A 23688-nucleotide genomic window follows, 5' to 3' on the forward strand; every position below is an offset into this window, starting at 1 on the left:
CTACTGTATTACGTATGTTTGCCGTAAACCTCACTGTAGTGTGTTCTTTATTGAAATTTAGCATTTCCTAGACCTTTGCAGTAATATCATTGTACTGTAATTGTGTTGTCCCCCCTGTACATTGTAAATCGCTGCGTAAACTGTTGGCGCTATATAAATTGTGAATAATAATAATATCATGTTACAAAAAAAAAAAAAATGGCCACTACCACTATTTTATTCTCCAGGGTGTCTGCTTATAATATATGTTTGGGGGGGTGGGGGGGTGTAATCTTCAGGCCTAAAATGATTTTTTAATATGTGTGCAAAAAATTGCAAAAACCACTCTGGCAGCTAAAAGGTTAATCCCTCTCCCATGGCTGCAAATGAAGGAAAAGCTAAAGAGAGACAAAAGCCACACCAACATTTCCCACTTTTATTGGCAATAATCGTTTCATTCTTTTAGGCGTAGTTAGCAGAAGGCTTCACTGGTAAAGGTGTATTGACGTGACCGATTTGTACATTAGATACAAAAGTTGGGTTATAAATATATCACAAAATTTTATGTAGAAAAAACAGATTCTGCAGGTGTGCAAATGGTAACAGTTCAAATATATACAAGAAAATATACAACTTCATAGAACCGCCTTCTGATCCTGGTCCGAGAAGCCACGCCCACTATAATCAATTACACAGAAAGGAGATACTATTACCCTCCGATCACCACCAATTGTTCATCAAGTCTGGAAGGGGGGGGGGGGAGGGGAATTGTCCAATGAGACGATGATTCGGAATGCGGTAAAAGATCTCCAAGGTTTGAAATCCACAACAGATTACACAGAGAGACAATCCGGGTGGGTTCGTTGGCGCATTCCATGAGATTAGATACGATTTCAGGATGTGAGAACTGCCTGCAGCCAAAGCTCTGCTCCGAGAGAGGGCGCCACGGAAGAGGTAAAGGTTGGACCATCTAAAGCAGTGATTCTCAACCAGGGTTCCTCCAAAGGTTGCTAGGGGTTCCTTCAGCATTGGGCAATTTCTGCCTCTTAGATAATTTCCCTCGGACACCTTTGATCTTTTTAGCTATTTGTAAGGGGGTAATTCTTCCCAATGACCACAAGTGTAAGGACCATTCTTCCCACTGACCATCACACTAATGTATCATGGGTTGTCGATTTCTAAAATTTAGCAGGGGTTCCCCGAGACCGGAGAACTATTTCAAGGGTTCCTCTGTGTTGAAAAGTTTGAGAAAGGCTGATCTAAAGGATGGACCATCAATGAAAGTCTAATCTTCGGTAGAAGAACGCCGGTGGTGGTTTTATCCTCCTGGTAGAAGTTCGGGGAGAGGTGATTTTTGTACTGAAGAGGGGTTAAGGCAGCTGATTTTTCTTTCAATTCTGAGTTGTAGCTTCGAATTTACATGTCAAAATCTCCGTCGTACGCCAAGGTGAGCGGCTTCTGTTGAGGAAATGGGCTTTTTGGTACTTTTGGCTTTCTGCTGTAAGGAAAAAAAATCGAGAGAGGAAAACAGGAACTCAGCTTTGCTTATTTGACTTGAGTAGGACATGAAGAAAGGGGCAAATGTTAGTTAGGAAACAAGGTCAGGGAAATGAGAAAAACAAGAGGACCTAATGCTGAACTGTGGCCGTACCAGTAGTACAGGCTCCTCTCCTGAACTTGCTTAGTCTGATTTCACTGCACACTGTTAGCATATCACAGTGTGCATTGGAAGCTGCAGCAAGTCAGATAGGGTTTGCTTTGTTTCTTGGCTGGAGAATGACCAGCATCATCCAGCTCAAGGGTGGGCAACCTGCGGCCCTTCAGCTGTTGTGGAACTATATTTCCCATGTAAGATTGCAAGACCACCAGTTACAAGCATGACTCTGTGGGGTTGATTTACTAAAGGCTAATAGACTGTGCACTTTGCAATGTGCAGTTGCTCCAAAACTTAGTGCAAGGAAAAAAAAAAAAAACAGCATTTTTGCTTGCACATGATTGGATGATGGAAGTCAACAGAGCTTGTGCTCATTTACTACGCTCTGGAGCAACTGCTCTTGCAGAGTGCAACTGCGAAGTGCAGTCTTTTTGCCTTTAGTAAATCAACCCTTAGATGTCTAATGAGCCATTGCAAGGCTGGCACGTACAAGTAGGGATGAGCCCGATGTTGGAGTTGAATGTAAGTTCGACTCCAACATCGGGTGTTCACTGAACAGCGAACAATATGCAGTGTTTGCTACAAATTCAAAAGCCGCCTCAACACCTATGGGACACTAATATGAAAAATCAAAAGTGCCAATTTTAAAGGCTTTTATGCAAGTTATTGTCATAAAAAGTATTTGGGGTCCTGCCACAGGGGACATGTATCAATGCAAACATTTTTTTTAAAAACTGCATTTTTTTCGGGAGCAGTGATTTTTTTTTTTTTTTTAAATGCTTAAAGTTAAACAATAAAAATGAAATATTCCTTTAAATATTGTGCCTGGGGGGTGTCTATAGTATGCCTGTAAAGTGGCGCATTTTTAGAACAGTACCACAGCAAAATGACATTTCTAAAGGAAAAATGTCATTTAAAACTGATTGCGGCTGTAATGAATTGCCGGATCTCGGCAATATAGATAAAACTCATTGAAAGAAAGAGCATAGGTTCTGCCCCCCCCCCCCCCCCAGTCGATTACTAGGCCCTTTGGGTCTGGTATGAATAAGGAGAACCCCAAACCAAAATGTAAAAAGAAAATTGCGCGGGGCTCCCCCTAAAATTACATACCAGGCCCTTCAGGTCTGATATGGAAATGAAGGGGAACCCTGCACCAAATGTAAAAAAAAAATGGCATAGGGGCCCCTCCAAAATCCTTTCCAGACCTATTGATTTTAAGGGGAACCCTGCGACAAAAATTTTTAAAAGATGGCGTGGGGTCCACCCAAAATCCATACCAAACCCTTATCCAAGCACACAACCTGGCAGGCTGCAGGAAAAGAGGGGGGGGACAAGAGAGTGCCCCCCCCAAACCGTACCAAGCCACATGCTCTCAACATGGGGAGGGTGCTTTGGTGTAGCCCCACAACTCTTGCCCAGTGGTTGCGGGGGTATGTGGGCAGAGGGCTTAACAAGGGGACCCCCAGATCTATTGGTAATGGGGTACATTGTAGTCCTACCATTTAAAAAAAAAGTGTCAAAAATGGTAAAAAAGACAAGAGAAAGTTTGGGACAAGTCTTTTATAAAAAAAAAAAAAAAAAGGCCCTTGATGTAAATTCATGCTGCCCGATGGACGCTTCTTCTCTGTGACAGTTCTTATATAGCTGAGGGTGAGGCCTCTCCGTCACTTAAACGGGTGACCCGTCATGTGGTGTCAGAGGGGGCGGAATCACTCGTTTACGTCACTGGGTGGCCCCGCCATCAGCTATATAATAGCTGTCATCGCAAATAAGCGTCACTTGGCGGGAGCCTCCCATTCTCGGCGGAGCTGGTGCATCTTTTTTTTTTATTTTTTTGGTCCGTCAGGCGGCGTGAGATGGATTTATATTGCAGAACATTTTTATTTTTTCATAAACGACTTGTCCCAAAGTATCTCTTGTAATTTTTACTATTTTTGATACTTTTTTTGTGAATTGGCAGGGGTACAATGTACCCGTTACCATTTCACATAGGGGGGGGGCAGGATCTGGGGGTCCCCTTGTTAAAGGGTGTTTCCGGATTCCGATAAGCCTCCCGCCAGCAGGCCCCCACAATCACTGGGCAAGGGTTGTGGGGATGAGGCCCTTGCCCCCATCAACATGGGGACAAGGTGCTGTGGGGGTGACTCCAAAGCACTCCCCCATGTTGAGGGCACGTGGCCTAATATGGTTTAGCGGGGGGTCGCTTGTTAGTTACCCCCTCTTTTCCCGTGGCCTGTCAGGTTGCGTACTCAGATAAGGGCCTGGTATGGAATTTGGGGGAACCCACACAATATTTTTTCATTCAATTTCGGTTCGTGGGTTTCCCTTAATATTCATACCAGACCCAAAGGGCCTGGTAATGGACTGGGGGGGGGGACCCATGCTGTTGTTTTTAATGAGTTTTACCTATATTGCCAAGACCTGACAATTATTTTTCAGCCACGCTCAGTTTTAAATTACCTTTTTTCTTTTAGAAATGTAATTTTGCTGTGTATTATTCTAAACATGGGAAAAATGTACCACTTTACAGGCATACTATAAACACCTCCCAGGCATGATATTTAAAGGAATATTTCAGTTTTATTGTTTCACTTTAAGCATTATTAAAATCACTGCTCTTGTAAAAACATCAGTTTTTAAAACTTTTCTTTGCATTGATACATGTCCCCTGGGGCAGGACCCGGGTCCCCGAACATTTTTATGACAATAACTTGTATACTGTATAAGCCTTTAAAATGATCACTTTAGATTCTTCATGTTCGTGTCCCATAGACTCTAATGGTGTTTCAGTGCAATGGTATTGAGGCCTCACCTGCGGGCTCACTCCCGAGCCAGTCTCTGTGCGTCCATAAACACACACAGCTTGGCTCGGGCCACCCCCGCCTCTCACTTCTCACAGGATTTGATTGACAGCAGGAAGAGCCAGTGACTCCCACTGCTGCCTCTGTGTCCTTTGAGGAGAGGACCAAAGACCGGCGCTGCCGCAGATGGGCACAGTGCTGGATCAAGATAGGACTCAGGTAATTAGGTAAGTAAGTAAGGTAAGTAAGAGTGATGGGACCTTTTTTTACCTTAATGAAGGAAATATCTTGGCTTTAGAACCACTTTAAGGCCCAGCTCCATCAACAATGGGTTAGAGTCTTTCTCAGGTTTTTATTGCTATCTGTGCAGTGAGATGTGAAATGTTCCCACAGGGACACAGATAAAAACAAAAACACTTATAGTGGAAGATAGTTCGGAACTATCCTTACCTTTCTGTCCTGATGACAATTATATTTCTAGTCCAGGAACAGAAAGTGAGGTCACAGGAAAAAAAACCTGACATTTTAAAAGAGAAGTATGAGCATTTGTTTTATTTTAGAATCATACTTACCTAGGTGGATGCAGCATTGGTCCCCTACCGGCTCTAAGACTGGCTCTTGTGAGGATAGGTAAAAGGAAAGCCCAGTATCCAGTCAGAAATAAAAGGTGAATGGTCGTTTTTATTGGAAATAGTAAAGCATGATAAAACCAACGCATTTCGGGGGAACAAATACTCCCCCTTCTTCAGGGCTGCTGCTCTATGCTAAGATGGATGGAGATGTGCCCAAGATGGTTTGTCTGTGACAGTCGAATCGGGACGATTGCAGTATTCTAGAGTGGTGCAGCATGGCTCGGCTCTCACAGCTCCCTGACCTGTCAGTCACTGCTGTCTGGTTTGCCCCCCCCCCCCCCTACATTCACTGGAGTGCTGGGCTGTGGAGGGGGTGGGAGCAGCTGGCTTACGCTCTCAGCGGCTCCCTGTAAGGCTGAGCCAGGTGGCAGTCCAGGCATGTGGGTGGATCCTGACCATATGTTGGCGATCTTTCCCCAGTCTGGACCAGCTCTGTGAAGTCAGCCGACAGCAGGCTTCAGCTCGCTGTCTGCTGAAAATGGGTAACAGCAGTGCAGAACAAACTACACTCCTGTGATCCACAGGAGAAGTACAGCCAAATGAGCTTTGGCTGTATTTCTCCTTCAACTTTTCCTTTCTACACTGAAAACTAAACAGGCTTTTAGCTTGAGATAGGCAACAATTAACCATCCCTATAGCAGGCATGCGTCTTCAGTTATCTTCTACAGATTCAACTCCACCTGAATCGAATGACAAGATCTATAATTTTGGCTATTGTTACCTGGAATGTTAGTACTTACCAGACCAGGTAAGAGATGATGATTAGGATAACCAGGATAAGAAAACTCCCTGCACACATAACATAGACCCAAAGACTCAACCGGCCATCTGTAAAACAAAAAACAAATCATATCAACCAGTGGGCAAAACCATAGCCACCATGATCTCAGAGAAGAGGACACAGGAGACACTGCCAGATGCCCACTGCAGCCTGTCCTCAAGGGCCTGGTATGGATTTCGGGGCGAACCCCCACACCATTTTTTTTTTTACATTTTGGAGCATGGTTCCCCTTAATATCCATACCAGATGGATATATATCAAAGGGCCTGGTAATGAACTGGAGGGGGGAACCCATGCCATTTTTTTCAATTATTTTTATCAATATTGCTGGGATCCGACAATACATTACAACCGCAAGCAGTTTTAAATGACATCTTTTTCTTTAGAAATGTCATTTTGCTGTGGCATAGTAAAACACATTACACAGATACACTACTTCACAGGCAGACTAAGCAGAACCACCCCGGCACGATATTTAAAGGAATATTTCATTTTTATTGTTTCACTTTAAAAATGTTTAAAATCAGTGCTCCTGAAAAAACTGCAGTTTTTAAAACTTTTTTTTGCACTGATGTCCCCTGGGGCAGTACCCGGGTCCCCAGATACTTTTTATGGCAATAACTTGCATATAAGCTTTTAAAATGAGCACTTTTGGTTTTTCATGTTCTGTCCCATAGACTTTAACTATTTGCACAATCTCGCAGTGCATTATCGGGCATTCTGCGGCGCTCAAATTTGGCACAAATGCACCATAAAGTTTGCTGTTTGGCGAATGGGCAAACATCAGGCTCATCCCTACCGGACAGTAGATGGGAGTACCTGGGTCCCACTGGTTTACACCAGGTCTGTGCTGATGGCAATGCTGGACATCTTCTGATGTTGAAGGGAATTAAGCACTGGGGTTGATTTACTAAAGGCAAATAGACTGTGCACTTTACAAAGTGCAATTGCCCTCTACAAATGCAGTTGAGCCAGAGCTCAGTAAATGATGTAAAGCTTCACTTTGCAAAGAGTATCCAATCACATGCAAGAAAAAAAAACAAAAAAAAACTGCATTTTTGCTTGCACATGATTGGATGTTGGAAGTCAGCAGTTTCTGCTCATTTACTAAGCTCTAGAGAAGCTGGTCTTGCTGCAGGCAACTGTACTTTGCAAAGTGCACAATCAACCCCAATGTGTACGTTTCCCTGGCCGACAACTGCGTCTATGGTTATCAGCGTTGCTCGATCATTGGTGTCCTTAAAGCGGGAGTCCGCCGTTTTTTTTTTTTAAAAGCCAGCAGCTACAAATACTGCAGCTGCTGACTTTTAAAATAATGACACTTACCCGCCCAGCGTGCCCGCGATGTCGGCACCCGAAGCCGATCTCTTGATCGTCTCTCGGGTGCTGCCGCCGCCATCTTGGGTATGGGAATCAGGAAGTGGAGCCTTTCGGCTTAATTTCCCGGTTCCCTACTGCGCATGCGCGAGTCGCGCTGCACAATAAGGATGGTCCCCGCTGTCTCTGGGATCCGTGTGTTTCCCAGCAGGCAGCGGGCGACCTTCGGAAAGGGGCGTAGATTCTGCGGAAAGGGGCGTACCTTCTGAAGAATCTACGCCAGAAGTGGGTGCAGATACCTGTACTGTACAGGTACCTGCACCCCCCTCCCCCCTGAAAGGTGCCAATTGTGGCGCCGGAGGGGAGGAGGGTTCCAATGAGCGGAAGGTCCACTTTAGGGTGGACCTCCGCTTTAATGCTGAGAAATACTGACAGATACTTATCCATCCTACCATACCATCAGGGAGGCATGTAATTGACCCCAAAAGTATTCTATAGCCGGACAACGACCACAACCATACAGCCAAAGTCACTAAGAACTATCTTCAGTGTAAAGAGGAACAAGGAGACTGGTGTACAAAAAAATTTCAGCAGGTGCTCTGACATGGGTCAAAATGTGAAATATTTGGCAGTAGCAGGAGGCAGTTTGATGGATTCCAATGTGGGGTGGGTGTTTTTTGAAGCACCTGATTAGAGCCAGAGGCTCTAACAGGCTTCAAAAAAGGGTGCACTCGGAGCGCAGAGCATTGCGCTCCGTGCCCAACCAGCTGCGTGGCCATAGCGAATGAATCTTCGCTATTATCACACTAAAGTTCCTCCCCGCCAATCAGGAGGCAGGTCTGTGAGATCTGCTTCCCGATTTGCCAAAGCATCAGGAGATCCTATTGGATGCTTAGCACTTTGGCGGAAGAGGAGACACATGGAGGAAGCTGGAGGAGCGGACACTGGAGCTGCCACAACCACTGCCCGCCCTCCAGGAGAGGACACCACAGCCAAGGGAGTGGGTAAGTGCCGGATCACCCCCAGGGGTGGGGGGGGGGCAAAGAGCTGTTTCAGTGCTGCACCGTCGAGGGGTGGGGGGGTTGTGTTTGTTTGCCCCAAAAAGAGAACCCACCAAACGCCACTGGTGTTAGGGTCAAAGGTCAGGGCCATATTTTGGGTAGGGTTTTTCAAAAAAAATATTTTTTATTTTTATTATTAGTATCAGTATTAGTGTCAGTGTGTTTTAGGTAAGATAAAAAAAAAAAAACGTGCACCATTGTTTTTGGGCCACATTACGGGTACAAATAACAAATAACACATATATGTGGTATCACCATGATTGTCAGGAGCAGGAGAATTTATTTTGGGTTGTTCTTTGGTGATAAATTATTGTAATCGCAAGAAATTTACAGCTAAATTGAAAAAAATAACTTTTTTTTTACAATTTTGGGCCAGTTTTTCTTTGATAATAATAATAATAATAAAAAAAACAGGTGATATCTATTACCATTTACCACCAAAAGAAAGCCTAATTATCCTAAAAAAAAACACCTAAATACACAAAGTGGTTGCAATGACATGTACAGTTTTACTAACACATGCCGAAGTTGAAAAATTGTGTTCAGGCATTACCATTTGTTTTACCCTCCATCAATAAGGGGTAATGTACAAAGAATAAGGGGTAATGTACAATAAGGGGTAATGTACACAGAATAAGGGGTAATGTACAAAGAATAAGGGGTAATGTACAATAAGGGGTAATGTACACAGAATAAGGGGTAATGTACAAAGAATGAAGGGACATGACCCAATGCACGACCACTTGAGGATATTGCAAAAATTAGTGACCAGACCCCACATTCTTTGGACGCTGTTGGAATCTTAAGTCAGACATGAGAGGACCCTGAGCTCTGACAGATGCAGCCATATAATCCTGACCTCATACTGATATATACCTTCCTGTCTCCAACCTCCTGCATTCATTTTCAATCTATCTGTTTTAGTTTTGGTAAGGACTGAAAATCGATAAGAACTGAGATGAAATGAAGCTGAACATTTGTTCTGGACAGGGGAGAGCAAAACTAAGAATTCTCTTTCCTCTAAGGGCCCATTCCCATTTTTTGTGCTGAGTTGATGCACAGTATGTGTGGGTTGAGTGTGCTCATTGAAATGATCGGGATGCCAATGCATCCTAATGTGGCAAAAAAATATTTTTTTTGAATGCACTACTGTGCACTGTGGTAGGCTGATATACAGGCATGTTGCCTTGAAAAAATAAATGGCACCACAATGCAGGGAAGAAGTAAAGGCGGTTTAGTTGGTCCTTGTGGTGCAATAGTATTTAACTCCTTCACGCCCAAGGGTAAAACAAATCTTAATGCCTCAGCACAATTTTGCAACTTTGGCATGTGTTAAAAACCGTACATATCATCCCAACTACTTTGTGTATCCGGGTGGATTATACCTTGTTTGTTTCAGGACAAATTGGGCTTTCATTTGGTAATAAATGGTTTTGGATATCTCCTGATTTTTTATTTATTTTTTATCAAAAAAAAACTAGCCCAAAATAGTAAAAATAGAATAAAAAAAAAAATAGCTGTATATTTCTTGTTACTACCATAACCACCAAAGTACAACCCAAAATAAATTATCCCGTTCCTGGCGATCGCAGCAATACCACATATGTGTATGTTATTTGTTGTTTGTACCCGCCCAGTACAGCCCAGAAGAATAGTGTGCATTGTTTTTTTTTTGTCCTACCTAAAACACACAGGGGTTGATTTACTAAAGGCAAATAGACTGTGCTCTTTGCAAAGGGCAGTTGCACTCTGCAAGTGCAGTTGCTCAAAAGCTTAGTAAATGAGGTAAAGTTTCACTTTGCAAAGAATAGCCAATCGCATGCAAGGAAAAACAAAACGAAAAAAACTGCATTTTTGTTTGCACATGATTGGATGATGGGAGTTAGCGGAGCTCTCCCTCATTTACTAAGCTCTGGAGCAACGGCTCTTGCAGAGTGCAACTGCACTTTGAAAAGTAAACAGTGTATTTGCCTTTAGTAAATCAATCCCATTGCATCTTTTCTCTCCATTCACAGAGAAACACAGGGGCGGGCTTCATTCAGAAGCTACCACAGCGATTAGGTGACCTGGAATTGGGAGTCCCGGGTTCCGATCATTAGTAAAGGGCAAGGGGCTCACAGTGAGACCCCGATCTCTGTGCTGGGAGCAAGCTGTGCTGCGTGCTCCCAGCACAAAGGGAGATATGCCCCGTGGAAAAAAGCCCAGTCCAGTGGGGCTACATATATGTGTTACATCAATGGGAAGGGGTTAAAAAGCCCCTAGTGGTTACTTGTGCATGTGCTTTAGAGGGCCCCACTATTTTATTTTTTTTTCACAGAAAAGAGACAGCAAACCAAAAAAAAAGACAGTCAACAAAATGTAAAACTAAAAAGATGTAAAGTGACCATACACAAGTACCCAAAAAATGAAACTAGAACTAGCCTAAATACAACCCCCCCCCCTCCCCCAAACAAAACCCTACACTCCCTTAATAAAAATAAAAAATAAAATCTGTTCATCATTAGCCTTGAACAGAATAGGGCAGGTTGGAAACACTGTCAGGTTTCATTGGTTGTTGGTGCCAAGAACTCCCCTCTTTTCCTGCCCTGCTGGCAGGGATGAACTCCTGTGGATGGCTGGATGGCTAACCTGTGCTTTCTTCACTGGCTCATTGCCATACATCTTCTTGTACTTGCCTTGGTCAAATAACTGAAAAGACCAGTTGAAGATTTCTGGGAGATTGGAGTCTACAGGTTTGCTCCTCCCAATGAAGGTTTTCACGTCTGCTTTCTTGGATTCACTGCCTGGAACCTTCACACAGTAGTCCAAAACGCCGCTAGACCGCATGATCTGTGTGTACCCATCTTCGCAACCACACACTCCGCTCTATAGGGGGAAAAGGTAGACAACATCAGATGATAATCACAACATTAAAATCTATTGCAGTCTGTATTTCTTAGCAACCAATAGTATTCACAAAAGGTTGCGTGCACTACTCGAAAAGCCTAAAAGCCAGGTCACCGTTCAGAAGGACTGGGTGCCAGAAACCAGGGAGTGCCCATCCTCAGCCCAGAAAGCCAAACAGCGAAGAAAGAGAATCTGGCGGCACTCCTATAAAATTCACATCGCTAGCAACTTTATAGGTCTAGATCAGATCAGTGGTCTCCAAACTGCAGCCTTTTGCTAGCTTTAATCTGGCCCTTGGGGCACTATTCCTCTCACTGACACCAAAAATGTGGCATAATTCCTGTCGCTGACAAAAACAATAGGGCACTATTCTTCCCACTGACACCATCAAAATGCACAATTCCTACCACTGACACCAACGATGGAGCATAATTCCTCCCACTGACACGAATGATGGGACAGAATTCTTTCCATTGACACCAATGATTGGGCACTATTACTCCAACTGACACCAACGATGGGGCACTATTACACCATCTGACACCAACAACTGGACACTATTCCTTCCACTGACATTGATGAGGAGGAACTAGTTCTCCCACTGACACCAGTGATAGGGCATAGTTTACTCCCACTGGATGCCAGGACATTTTCTACTCCCACCGACCTTAGTCTGAACCCCCTAAAGTCTGAAGGACAGTTAACTAGCCATTTGTTTAGAAACTTTGGAGACCCCTGGTCTAGGTAAACAAGCAAGGAGTCCCCTGATGGGACTTCCTTTTCTAAAGAATTTTGCCCAAAGGCCTGGGCTTGAAGAGGTCCTCTACTGACCAACAAAGTTGCCTGCAGTAGAACTGTAACAGGATGTCACCAACTTCTCTTTCTTCACCCAACAGAATCCAACTTTCGTTTCTGTAGAGCAGGTTAGGAAATCAAAGGAATCAGTTGACTACTCAGCTTCTTTATAATTTTGGTTGAATCAAGATTTATTGAAGTCTACAAATTAACAAATACAACAGCTTTAACTATAAATTGCAGAGGTGCTCAGAGATATTAAAAAGCTTCCAATGTGTCTAAATACGACAAATTTCTATGGGGCAATTTTAGATATCGCCAGCTAAACCATATCTAATGCCGCGTACACACGATCGGAATTCTCGTCGGAAAAAGCTCTGATGGTTTTCCCGACGGAATTCGGCTCAAGCTGTCTTGCCTACACACGGTCACATCAAATTCCGATCATTTATAACGCGTTGATGTACAACACGTATGACGGGACTAAAAAAAAGGAAGTTCAATAGCCAGTAGCTTCTGTCTCGTAGTTGAATCTGAGCATGCCTGATTTTTGGCGTGTCGGAATTGCATACACATGATCGAAATTACCGATAGAAAGTTTTTCGGTCTGGAAAATTGAGAACATGCTATCAATTTTTGGCTGGCGGAAATTCGGACAGCTAAATTCCGATGGAGCATACACACGGTCATGTTTTCCGATGAAAAGCTCTCATCTGTCTTTTTCTGGCCAGAATTCCGATCATGTGTACGTGGTATAAGGGCAATAGGACTGGGCAGGTAGAACGTTTTGTCTGATTGCTATTGTTTGAGCCCTGATAAGTCAGTGCACCCCTGTTCTGTAAACTTAATTCTAAATGTTTTATGATAAGGGACCCGTCATTCCTATCCTAAAGGTTTTTATGTTATTATATATAAATAAATATATATATATATATATATATATATATATATATATATATATATATATATATATATATTTATTTATATATATATATATGTGATCAGCTTAAAGTGGAGGTCCACCCTAAAATGGACCTCCGCTCATCGGAATCCCCCCCCCTCCGGCGCCACAATCGGCACCTTTCAGGGGGGAGGGGGGTGCAGTTACCTGGATAATCCAGGTAACTGCACCCACTTCCGGGCTAGCTCTCTGCGGAAAGGGGCGTACGTTACGCCCCTTTCCGCAAGCGCCCGCCCCCTTCAGCAAGTGCCCCGCTGCCTGCTGGGAAACACACAGCTCCCAGAGGCAGCGGGGACCGTCCGGATTGCGCCGCGCGGCTCGCGCATGCGCAGTAGGGAACCGGGAAATGAAGCCGAAAGGCTCCATTTCCTGATTCCCATACCCAAGATGGCGGCGGCACGAGCGAGCGATCGGCTTCGGGTGCCGACATCGCGGGCGCGCTGGACAGGTAAGTGTCACTATTTAAAAGTCAGCAGCTGCAGTATTTGTAGCTGCTGGCTTTAAAAAAAAAAAAAAAAAACGCAGAGTCCCGGTGGACTCCCGCTTTAAGAACTTTTCTCAGTGGCCTTTCAATGCGCATTATTCTTTTTAGTAACTCTATTATATTACACTTTAGGGGAGATTTACTAAAACTGTAGAGTGCAAAATCTGGTGCAGCTCTGCATAAAAACCAACCAGCTTCCAGGTTTAATTGTCAAAGCTTAATTGAGCAAACTGAATTTAGAAGCCGATTGGCTGCCATGCACAGCTGCACCAGATTCTGAGTGCTCTATTTTTAGTAATTTTACCCCTTTGTAATTACTGTATATACACTAAATAACCCCCGATTTTCACACCTATATGAGCCTGTTTAAAACACTATTAAAGCGGTTGTATCGTCAAATTTTGTACTTTAACCTACAGGTAAGCCTACAATAAGGCTTACCTGTAGGTAAAAAAAATATCTCCTAAACCTGTACGGTTTAGGAGATATTTCCCTCGCAATGAGCCACTGACTTCAGCAGCGCATGCGCACAGGGGATTCATGGCTGAAAGTCCGGCAGACGCCAGACCCTGCCGGGAAGGAAACGTGCGGGAGGGACAACATTGCAGCTCTGGCCACTCACAGCGCCGGAGCCGCGATACCTGGAAGACACACCGAGGGAACATGTCAGCTCCCTCGGTGTGGACCGAGTGAGATGCCGGCGCCTCGTTCTAAGGTAAGTATTTCATAATGAGCTAGTATGCGGTGCATACTAGCTCATTATGCCTTTCCCTTGTCACGTCACATTCGGCTACCCATCACATTTTGCTTCCCGCTGGAGTCAAAAAAAGTGACCTGCGAGCGCCGTTCAGTGAGCTGTGTTAGAAAAGCGAATGAATATTAGCTTTCCTAACACTAAACCGCCTCTCTGCCAATCAGGTGCTCGGGTCTGTTACCTCTCACCTGATTGGCTGAAACAACAGGCGCCGCTATTGGACGCCTATCAGGATGAGAGGGTGGGAGATGTGGATGGCAGGAGACGCACGAAGGACCCCCGCTCGTCGCTGTCTCCCGCTGCCCCACCAAGACAGGATAAGTGCCGGGCAGATGGCCAGCGGGCGGGGGTGTGTCACACTGGGGGCATTCAAGGGCACACTGGCAGATTATTATGGGCACACTGACAGCATTTGATGGGCACACTAGCAGCATTTGATGGGTACACTAGCAGCATTTGATGGGTACACTAGCAGCATTTGATGGGCACACTGACAGCATTCGATGGGCACACTGGCAGCATATGATGGGCACACTGGCAGCATATGATGGGCACACTGGCAGGATATGATGGTACAGTGACAGGGTTTCATGGCACAATGGCTGCGTTTGATGGCACACTAGCAGCGTTTTATGGCACAGCGGCTGTAATTCATGATTTTTTTTTTTCAAAATTTTTTTGCCACCCCCCCCCCCCCCCCCCCCAAAAAAATTTTGAGCACCAGCCACTACTGCAGAACAACCATGAAGATAAAGACATCCGACTCTCTTTCGACTTTTCTGATCAGCATATATGTTTCAGGTCAGCAACTCAGAAAATGTCGAAGCCAGACAGTCAGCATGATAGCCAGACAACTAAGCTTTACACAAGGTGGTCTGGCAGACCCTCTACAGTTCACATGAAGACAACATTTCACTGCAATGCAATAAAACATCCTCTAGGTGGCAGTGTATACCTTCAAAATGAAACACAGCCCAAACCTACATTATATGGCGGGTACAGGGATAAGGTTTCTGAAACTGTGCTGATTATATAATGTGATCTTATAAGTAGGTTACCTGCATACAGTAAGAAAATGGTTTTCTGCATGGCGGGTCGCAGTACCGAGCTGCAGCGGGTCGAGAGTTTGGAGAGCAGCCACCTAGGAGAAGAAAATATCAGTTTGTACAATTATTAGGTTTTCTTTGATCACTCTCGAGTCCGGCTTTTTGTTCCTTTGTCTTGCTCTCGGTAAGAAGTCTCGATAGAGCGGTGGTGGCGAAATCGATAAATCTTCCATTGTACAGTTTTCAGAAACATTTCCACCGTGATGATCATACTACTAACATGGGAAAGCTGAAAAAAATTTGACTTCAGAAAAATATCACATTTAGTTTTTTTTTGTTTTCCATGTATTCCTTTAAATAGTCAAAATCTCTATTTTACCTAATTTAGCCAGTGTAGTCACTGGAAATCTGCTCTTATATTCCCAGATTAAAAAAAAAAATAACATGAAAGACACAAATTGAAACCCTCTTTTTTTATAAATGAATGCAGCTCTGTTTTTTTTTTACCACTTCAGCCCCGGAAGGATTTACCCCCTTCCTGACGAGGCTATATTTTGCAATTCAGCACTGCGTCGATTTAACTGACAATTGCGCGGTCGTATAATGCTGTACCCAAACAAAATGGATGTCCTTTTTTTCCCACAAATAGAGCTTTCTTTTGGTGGTATTTGATCACCTCTGCAGTTTTTATTTCATGCGCTATAAACAAAGAAAAGACTGTCAATTAAAAAAACAAAACAAAAAAACACAATATTTTGTACTATTTGCTATAATAAATATCCCCCCAAAAAAATGTATTTGTCAATTTAGGCCGAAATGTATTCTTCTACATATTTTTGGTAAAAAACAAACAAACGCAATAAGCGTATATTGATTGGTTTGCGAAAAAGTTATAGCGTCTACAAAATAGGGGATAGATTTATGTAATTTTTATTATCATTTTTGGCGGCGATCTGTGATTTTTTATCAGGAGTGCGACATTGCGGCGGACAGATCGGAGACTTTTGACACTATTTTGGGACCACTGACATTTATATAGCGATCAGAGCTAAAAATAGCCACTGATTACTGTATAAATGTCACTGGCAGAGAAGGGGTTAACACTAGGGGGAGCTTAAGGGGTTAAATGTGTTCCCTAGGTGTGTTCTAAGTGTGGGGGGGAGGGGTTGGGACTGACTAGGGGAGGAGACGGATCAGTGTTTATACTTAGTATGAACACATGATCTGTCTCCTCTCCCCTGAGAGAACCGGGATTTGTGTGTTTACACACACAGATCCTGGTTCTTGCTCTGTCACGAGCGATCGCGGGTACCCGGCGGTCATCACGCATTGGCTTCTGGGACATTGCGGCGACGTCTTAAAGGAAAATACAAAGAATTACCGCTCTAAGGTAATGACTTCTCTCCAAACAGCTGTCTCCAAAGTCCCACAGGGTGCTGGCTCTGTTTGCAAAAGGAACTGAAGTCGAAAAGATGTAGCTGGATAGCCGCACTCCGAATTATTCAACTTTATTTAAAAAAAATAAAAAATAGCTATGACTAAGCACCGTGTTCGGTGTGAAACATGTCAGCGGCTGTGCAGTTAGTCTGTTTACCAGCCTAGATGCTATGATTTTAATTACATTTTTGAAATAAAGTTGAATAATTCGGAGTGCGGCTATCCAGCTACATCTTTTCGACATCTTAAAGGAGCAATGTACAGCTACGGCAATTTGCACAGCCGTGCCAACCTGCCGCAGGTCGGAGGAGTGACACAATGAGGTTGATTTATTAAAACTTGAGAGTGCAAAATCTGTTGCAGCTTTACACAGAAACCAATCAGCTTCCAGGATTTTTTTATCAAAGCTCAATAGGGTTGTAAACCCTCTGCGTTTTTTTCACCTTAATGCATTCAGGCCGCCGACATGTCACCTGGGGCTTGCTTCCGGGTATCACGGCTCTGGCGCTGTGATTGTTCGCGGGAGCCGCCACGAACGGCACAGTACAACTGAAGCAACGGCACATACTGCTATTGCTTCAGTTGGCTTAAGTGCGCATGTGCCTCATGACGTCAGCACATGCAAATACAGGGATATCTCCTAAACCGTGCAGGTTTAGGAGATGTCCAGTGCAGCTACAGGCAAGCCTAAATATATATTGAACAAGCTGAAGTTAAAAGCTGATTGGCTACCATGCACAGCTGCACCAGATTTTGCACTCTCCAGCTTTAGAAAAATCAACTCCCAATGCTTTGCAGTCATATAGCAGGAATGGGCACAAAACAAGCATTTGCAAATTACTTTATGAAACATTTGACAGGTAAGACGGGTCCTACAGTATGTATTTGTTTTTCATTTGCGTATTTCTTTGCTTGGCTGCAGTTGCATGTAAATATATTCTTTTGCTATTATTTGCATATAATGGATGTTAAAGCATAACCTAACTGAAAGAAAAAAATGGGTATATATAGACAGTCAAAACAGCTGTCAACAAAAACCTGCTGAATACATTACTGCATTCCCATTATTATTATTATTACACAGGATTTATATAGCACCAACAGTTTACACAGCGCTTTACAACATGAGGGCAAACAGTACAATTACAATATAATTTAATACAGTAGGAATCAAATGGTCCTGTTCGTTAGAGCTTACAATCTAAGAGATTATTAATAATGTTTTATGATTACATTAATGCATTGCCAATAATTGTATTATTAAAGAATTATTAAAATATTGTTAACGGATTATTGCGTATGTTGCTGCGTTGCCATTACTAATATTATTATAGTATCAAATTATGTTTGATTACTTATTTCTCTGTTATATTATTATTATTAGTAATAAAGTATTATTGAATACCTTATTGTGTTGCCATTATTATTGTTAGGCTCCCTTCACACTGATGGACCGATCAGGTCTGCCTGTCAGTTTTTCAGGCGGACCTTATTGAACCATTCATTGATCTCACCCGCCGACATCAGATCCTGTCTGCTAAAAACAGGCAGATGGGGGATCCATTCCCCATTCATCCAGCGGATCAGATGACAGTCCAATAGAAATGGACAGGCGGTTAGTTTACATTCAACAGCTGGTGCAGTTCTGAATAGAAATCAATCAGTTTCCAGGCTTTATTGTCAAAGCTCAAAGTGTTTTTAACCCTAGTGATCTCCTGTTCCCTTATAGTAGGTCAAACAGCACAGTGCTTGTGCTGTCTGACCTGTCCCTCTTTAAGCTGTAAAAAACATGGCTGATCCTGCCTGTGTCCCCCTCTGTGTCCTGACCACGATAATCATGGCTGCTGAGCCCTGACTACAGTGGTCAGTTAGCGTGCCTCTGTCATCCACAGCTCTCCTCTGTCCTCCTCTCCCCCCTCCCTCTCTGCCGGTCAGCTCTATGTCTGTGTCTCGCCCCCCCCCGCCACTATCAGTGGTTAAAAAACATTTAAAAGATTGTCACTGGCAGCCCCTCTGCTTTATCCAGGGATAATGCACTCTATAAGTGTTTTTTTGTATAAAAAAAAGACTCTAAATACCTTTTTTGCAGCTATATTCAGGCCGGTCACGTGACTCCCAGGAGCTCTGCTACTCTACCAGGGCTACAGTGGGAGGGGCCAAGCGGCCATGTGACCAGCCTGAATGTAGCTGCAAAAAAAAGTATTTAGAGGTTTCTTTTATAAAAAAAAAAACACTAATACAGTGCATTATCCCTGGATAAAACAGAGGGGCTGCCAGTCAGAGCGGTTTGGAAGGTAACAACCACTTTCATTAAACAAGCTGAGGTTAGAAGCTAATTGCCTACCATGCACAGCTGCACCAGATTTTGCACTCTTCAGTTTTACTAAACCAACCCCTATTCTTGCTTTTAGCGGTGTGTGATACGTTTGCTAATATATCAAGTATTTACTCAAAATCAGCCCAGTTACTTGTAGCATGCTGATGTTTATGCAGGGCTACTTTTAAATGTAGTTGCCAGGCGATAGTTGCCTTGGCCAATTGTTAGGAGATCAATTGATCCCTCCCTAATTCTGGATCTGCTGCAGTTTTCTCTTCTGTCACTAGGTGGCACTGTAGCTGGTGACATTGGATAAGACAAGGGCATAGCCAGGGCAGATTAGGAATGACTGGGATGTCTCAGCCAATGGGCAGGGATTGTCTTGGTCCCCTAGCCTGCTGGGAGAGTCTATTTATTTGGGTGGAGTCAGGTGATCAGGGTTCTGTTCCACCTGGAGGGCTGTCTGGGTGGATGTGAGTCATGCTGCCCCGGGCTGCTAGGCCATAAGCCTGAGGCCTTTCCCAGGGATATCTGGCCTCTAGGCTGTTTGAGGGCCTATCCATAAGCAGGAGAGCAGAGTAGGGTTGGGACTGTGGGCTTGTAGTCCAACCAGAAGTAACGATTCCACCGGCCGGGGAACCAGTTGTGGTCAAAGGTAGAGGGGAAGCTGTCACCACTAAGGGATCCTCCACCTTGTTCCCAGAGACCACTGTGCGTAAGCTGAGGACAGTACCAGAGCAGACTTCTCCCAAGCCAGGGACAGTGAAGAAGTGGCAAAGCTTCAGCAAGTGCCAAGTCAGGGACAGCAGAGGTGACACTTGCGGAGCATCAGTGCCAAGCCGGGGACCTAGCGTTTCAGCAGGGATGGTGCTTGAAAAGTATCTGTGAGTGCCAAGCCAGGGACTCAGCAGGGAAGCGGGCATGACACTTGAGTGCTGAGTGCTAACAGTGGGCAAGCTCAGGGGATCCAGTGGCTAGTGTATTTGAAGTCTAGTGAGAGAGACCGGGAGCTCATTGAGTGAAGACTCACAGTGAGTGATTGTGGGGTAAACTGAGAAATGTTTGTGTTGCAAATAGTTGGATACAATTACAGATAGTAACTTCTACAAGATGTTATAGGAGACAGCGTCCTACCTATACAGAAGTGGTGTCCAGCTGGAGGCCTTCATCTGTATGGCTGTCTGCCTATAGAAGCCTCAGTGTCTGCCAACTAACATTGCATCTACTTAAGGGTGTCCTGGCCCTAACCCCACAGTTCTGTTTAAGAGACAATAGATCTCTTTGCATTCAAAAAGTGTCTGGCGCACACCCTTTTCATCTTGCATTACACCCACCATGCCTTGTAACCCACTCTACACAGAAGGGTGTCAGCTGTCCCTGATGCTGGAGGTCACTATTAGGCCTAAAGGGGCCCAGGACTTTACATGCTGAACATCACATATCAACAGAAACTCTTATTTTTGTATCTGTTGTTAAACTTTAGACATCATTAGAACTGTGGCAGTTTTCTGATCTTTTATTTGTAAGATGTTCATAGATCGCGTTGTATGGTCAGATCCTGCTAACATTTCAAGCCAACCTGTCAACCTTTATGTGCTTTTAAAAGTTGAAAGTTCCCCATGTGGTGGCTGCTATCACCTTTATCCACCAGAACAGTCTCCTCTTATTCTGGGCACACTGCCACTAGGTGCTTCAGCTTTTCCAGCTTTAAATAAACTTGTCAGAAACCTGGACAATGCACGCTGAGCAGACAAGGAAAATGCATAATCAGGTGTACTTTTCAGCGAAAACCGCATGTCAGAATGGTCAGATAATCCCAAAATATAAGCAGCTCAAGTTATTTACAGATCTTGATTCTCCTGTAAAAGTCATGCTTGGCCCCATCCTCTTACTTCTTAGTAGCCTCCTGATGGCTCAGTGAGTAGCTCTATCAATTAAAAGGCCAATAGGGGAGGTGTGAGAGGACGTTACAAAACGTCGGGTATTCTAGTATAGTAACACAATGAAATCTGTTTTCTCATGTTACACAATAAACAAAATGAGCTTTCTAGTAAAGTAAAAATACCTTTAATTAGTTGTAATAACTATAATTATAAGTGAACAATATATTATGATAATTAAATAATACATATAATAATTAAACCGTACGAACACAGTGATTACTGGTAGCGGCTATAGCCGGTTGCAATAATCACACGCTAAAAATCTAACATGCTGATTGTCGATCGACTTGGGTACAAATCAGTCTGCCCATAGATTGATTGAATCTGAGCTGGTGCCTACTGAACCGGCCAAGATTCGATCCATATATGGCTGGCTTTAGTCTTTATTTCACATTCTCTTGCCCATAAAAAAAACAATAGCTTACATGTTTCAGCCTCAGTTGGACTTTATCATAGCTCAGTTACTACAGCAATAAAGCACCCCCCCTCTTCACTTGGGACCAGGAGGGGGAGGGGGTCTGTAATTAGTAGCATAAACACAAACTAATTAAAATCAATTACCACTTATGTTCATTACATTTGCAACATTTTCAGTCAGGACTTGGATTTTACCAAGTTTAAAATGATCCTGCATGAGGAAATGATAAATAAGAAAAGCCTAATTTTGACAGGAGGTACCCCAAGGTTATTGCACTTACTCTGTCTGTGGTTTCCAGAGCCTCCCAAAATTCTTATTCAAATCTCACAGTGAAGAAGATTTACTAAAATTTGAGAGTGCAAAATCTGGTGCAGCTCAGCATGGCATGCAAAAAACCCCACAAAGAATATTCCCAGCTCAAGTTGCCAGCCAGTCTGCAACCAATCAAATCATCCTGTCTAATGCCGCGTACACACGATCGGAATTCTCGTCGGAAAAAGCTCTGATGGTTTTCCCGACTGAATTCCAATGGAATTCGGCTCAAGCTGTCCTGCCTACACACGGTCACATCAAATTCCGATCATTTATAACGCGGTGACGTACAACACGTACAACGTGACTATAAAAAGGAAGTTCAATAGCCAGTAGCCAATAGCTTCTGTCTCGTAGTTGAATCTGAGAATGCGTGATTTTTTGCGCGTCGGAATTGCATACACACGATCGGAATTACCGATAGAAAGTTTTTCCATCGGGAAAATTGAGAACATGCTATCAATTTTTGGCTGGCGGAAATTTGGACAGCTAAATTCCGATGGAGCATACACACGGTCACATTTTCCGACATTTTCCGATGAAAAGCTCTCATTCTGGCCGGAATTCCGATCGTGTGTACGCGGCATAATGGTTTGTGTTAAACACAGGGGTTTCGTTTGCACACATTTGCAAACACTGTACACGCGTAAGCTGCAGAGCCATGCTAACGCTAAGGCACCCCGTTGTCATCTGCAGTCCTAACTCTTGTAAATTTACGAAAGCCTCAATCGTAGAAGCAGTTAGCCAGCGGGTATGAACCTCAAACTTTCCTTTCCAAGAGTTTAAAAGAGTAGAAGCTTGTCAAAGTCCTCCATATCTGGTGATGGACAGCAGAGTCTTAAGCCGCGTACACACGGGCGGACTGTCTGGCCAACTAAGTCCGTCAGACATTCCGACAGACAGTCCGTCCTACTTTTGAATGAACGGACTTGACCACACACGATGAACAGACAGTCCGCTGAAAGCTTGCGCAATGACGTGTACAGCACATACGACGGGACTAGAAATACGACATCCAATACACTGCAATGCAACCTTCGGCCGTGTAAATCCTTTCTGAGCATGCGCCATACTTAGTCCGTCCAACTTGCCTACTCACGAGCGGACTGTCCGTTGAAACCAAAGTTGGACGGACTGTATTACGGAAATTCCGAAAGACTTAGTCCGCCAGACTGTCCGCTGAAAAAGTCCGCTGAAGCCCACACACGAGCGGACTGTCCGCTGAAACACGTTTCAGCGGACTAAGTTGGACAGACAGTCCGCCCGTGTGTACGCGGCCTTAGACATCCGGTTAACAGATCTTAGCTGCAGTGCAGCAATTGCAACGCTGTAGAACTGAAATAACTGTAGAATACAAAGTCCATATCATCCTCCTGGCTATTGCAGCTCACAAGTCATAAACGTGCAGGCACATAACCATCATGGTAGATGGAACTTTACAGACAGTTCAGGCACTTGACCATCAGGGCAGATAAAACAAATCAGGTACTTGACCATGATAGTGGATGGAACAGTTCAGGTAATTAACCACCAAAGCAGGTGGAATGCGCACCAACTGTTCAGCAGCTGATCAGTGGCAAAGTCTTCGTAGATGGTTGCTGCTGTCAAAAGCATTTGTTTCCTTTCTCTAATGCCGTGTACACATGACCGGACTTTCCTGCAGACTTGGTCCGACGGTCTTCCCGACTGACTTTCGGAGATGTTCCGACTGACTTTCCAAATGAATGGACTTGGCTACACACAATCACATCAAAGTCAGATGGATTTGAACGTGATGAGGTACGACCGGACTGGAATAAAGGAGTTCATAACCAGTAGCCAATAGCTGCCCTAGCATAGTTTTTCATCCGTCGGACTAGCATACAGACAAGCGGATTTCTTCATAGGAACTGAATCCAGTGGAGTTCCGATGGAAAAATTTGAAACATGTTCTATTTCTAAAGTCCGTCAGATTTTTGGACAGCAAAGGTCCGATGAAGCCCACACACGATCAAATTGTCAGACGGATTCATTCCGTCAGACCTTTTTCTGTCGAAAAGGCCGGTGGCGTCTATGCGGCATAATATGTTAGTGGTTGACGGCAAGGCAGGTGTGTTACCAAGACTGTCAG

The 23688-nt window shown here is 43.9% G+C and overlaps 1 protein-coding gene across 2 annotated transcripts in view; it reads right to left on the reverse strand.

The window, feature by feature from the left end:
* Positions 1-401: 401 nt before the first annotated feature.
* Positions 402-23688, reverse strand: part of THSD7B (thrombospondin type 1 domain containing 7B) — an 820891-nt gene continuing 797604 nt past the window's right edge. Inside the window, exons 26-29 of one of the 2 annotated variants that reach the window (XM_077447767.1) lie at positions 15164-15246; positions 10901-11090; positions 5807-5894; positions 402-1474 (exon numbers count right to left, since the gene is read on the reverse strand). In XM_077447767.1, the coding sequence (XP_077303893.1) occupies position 1474; positions 5807-5894; positions 10901-11090; positions 15164-15246 (362 nt within the window). In that variant the 3' untranslated portion in view covers positions 402-1473. Of the gene's footprint in view, positions 1478-5806; positions 5895-10900; positions 11091-15163; positions 15247-23688 lie in introns of both variants that reach the window. The other variant, XM_077447766.1, reaches the window with a different exon arrangement.

This window comes from Lithobates pipiens, unplaced genomic scaffold, assembly GCF_037356315.1.
Source record: "Lithobates pipiens isolate NorthernLeopardFrog02 unplaced genomic scaffold, aLitPip1_a1.2 Scaffold_22, whole genome shotgun sequence".
NCBI lineage: Eukaryota > Metazoa > Chordata > Amphibia > Anura > Ranidae > Lithobates > Lithobates pipiens.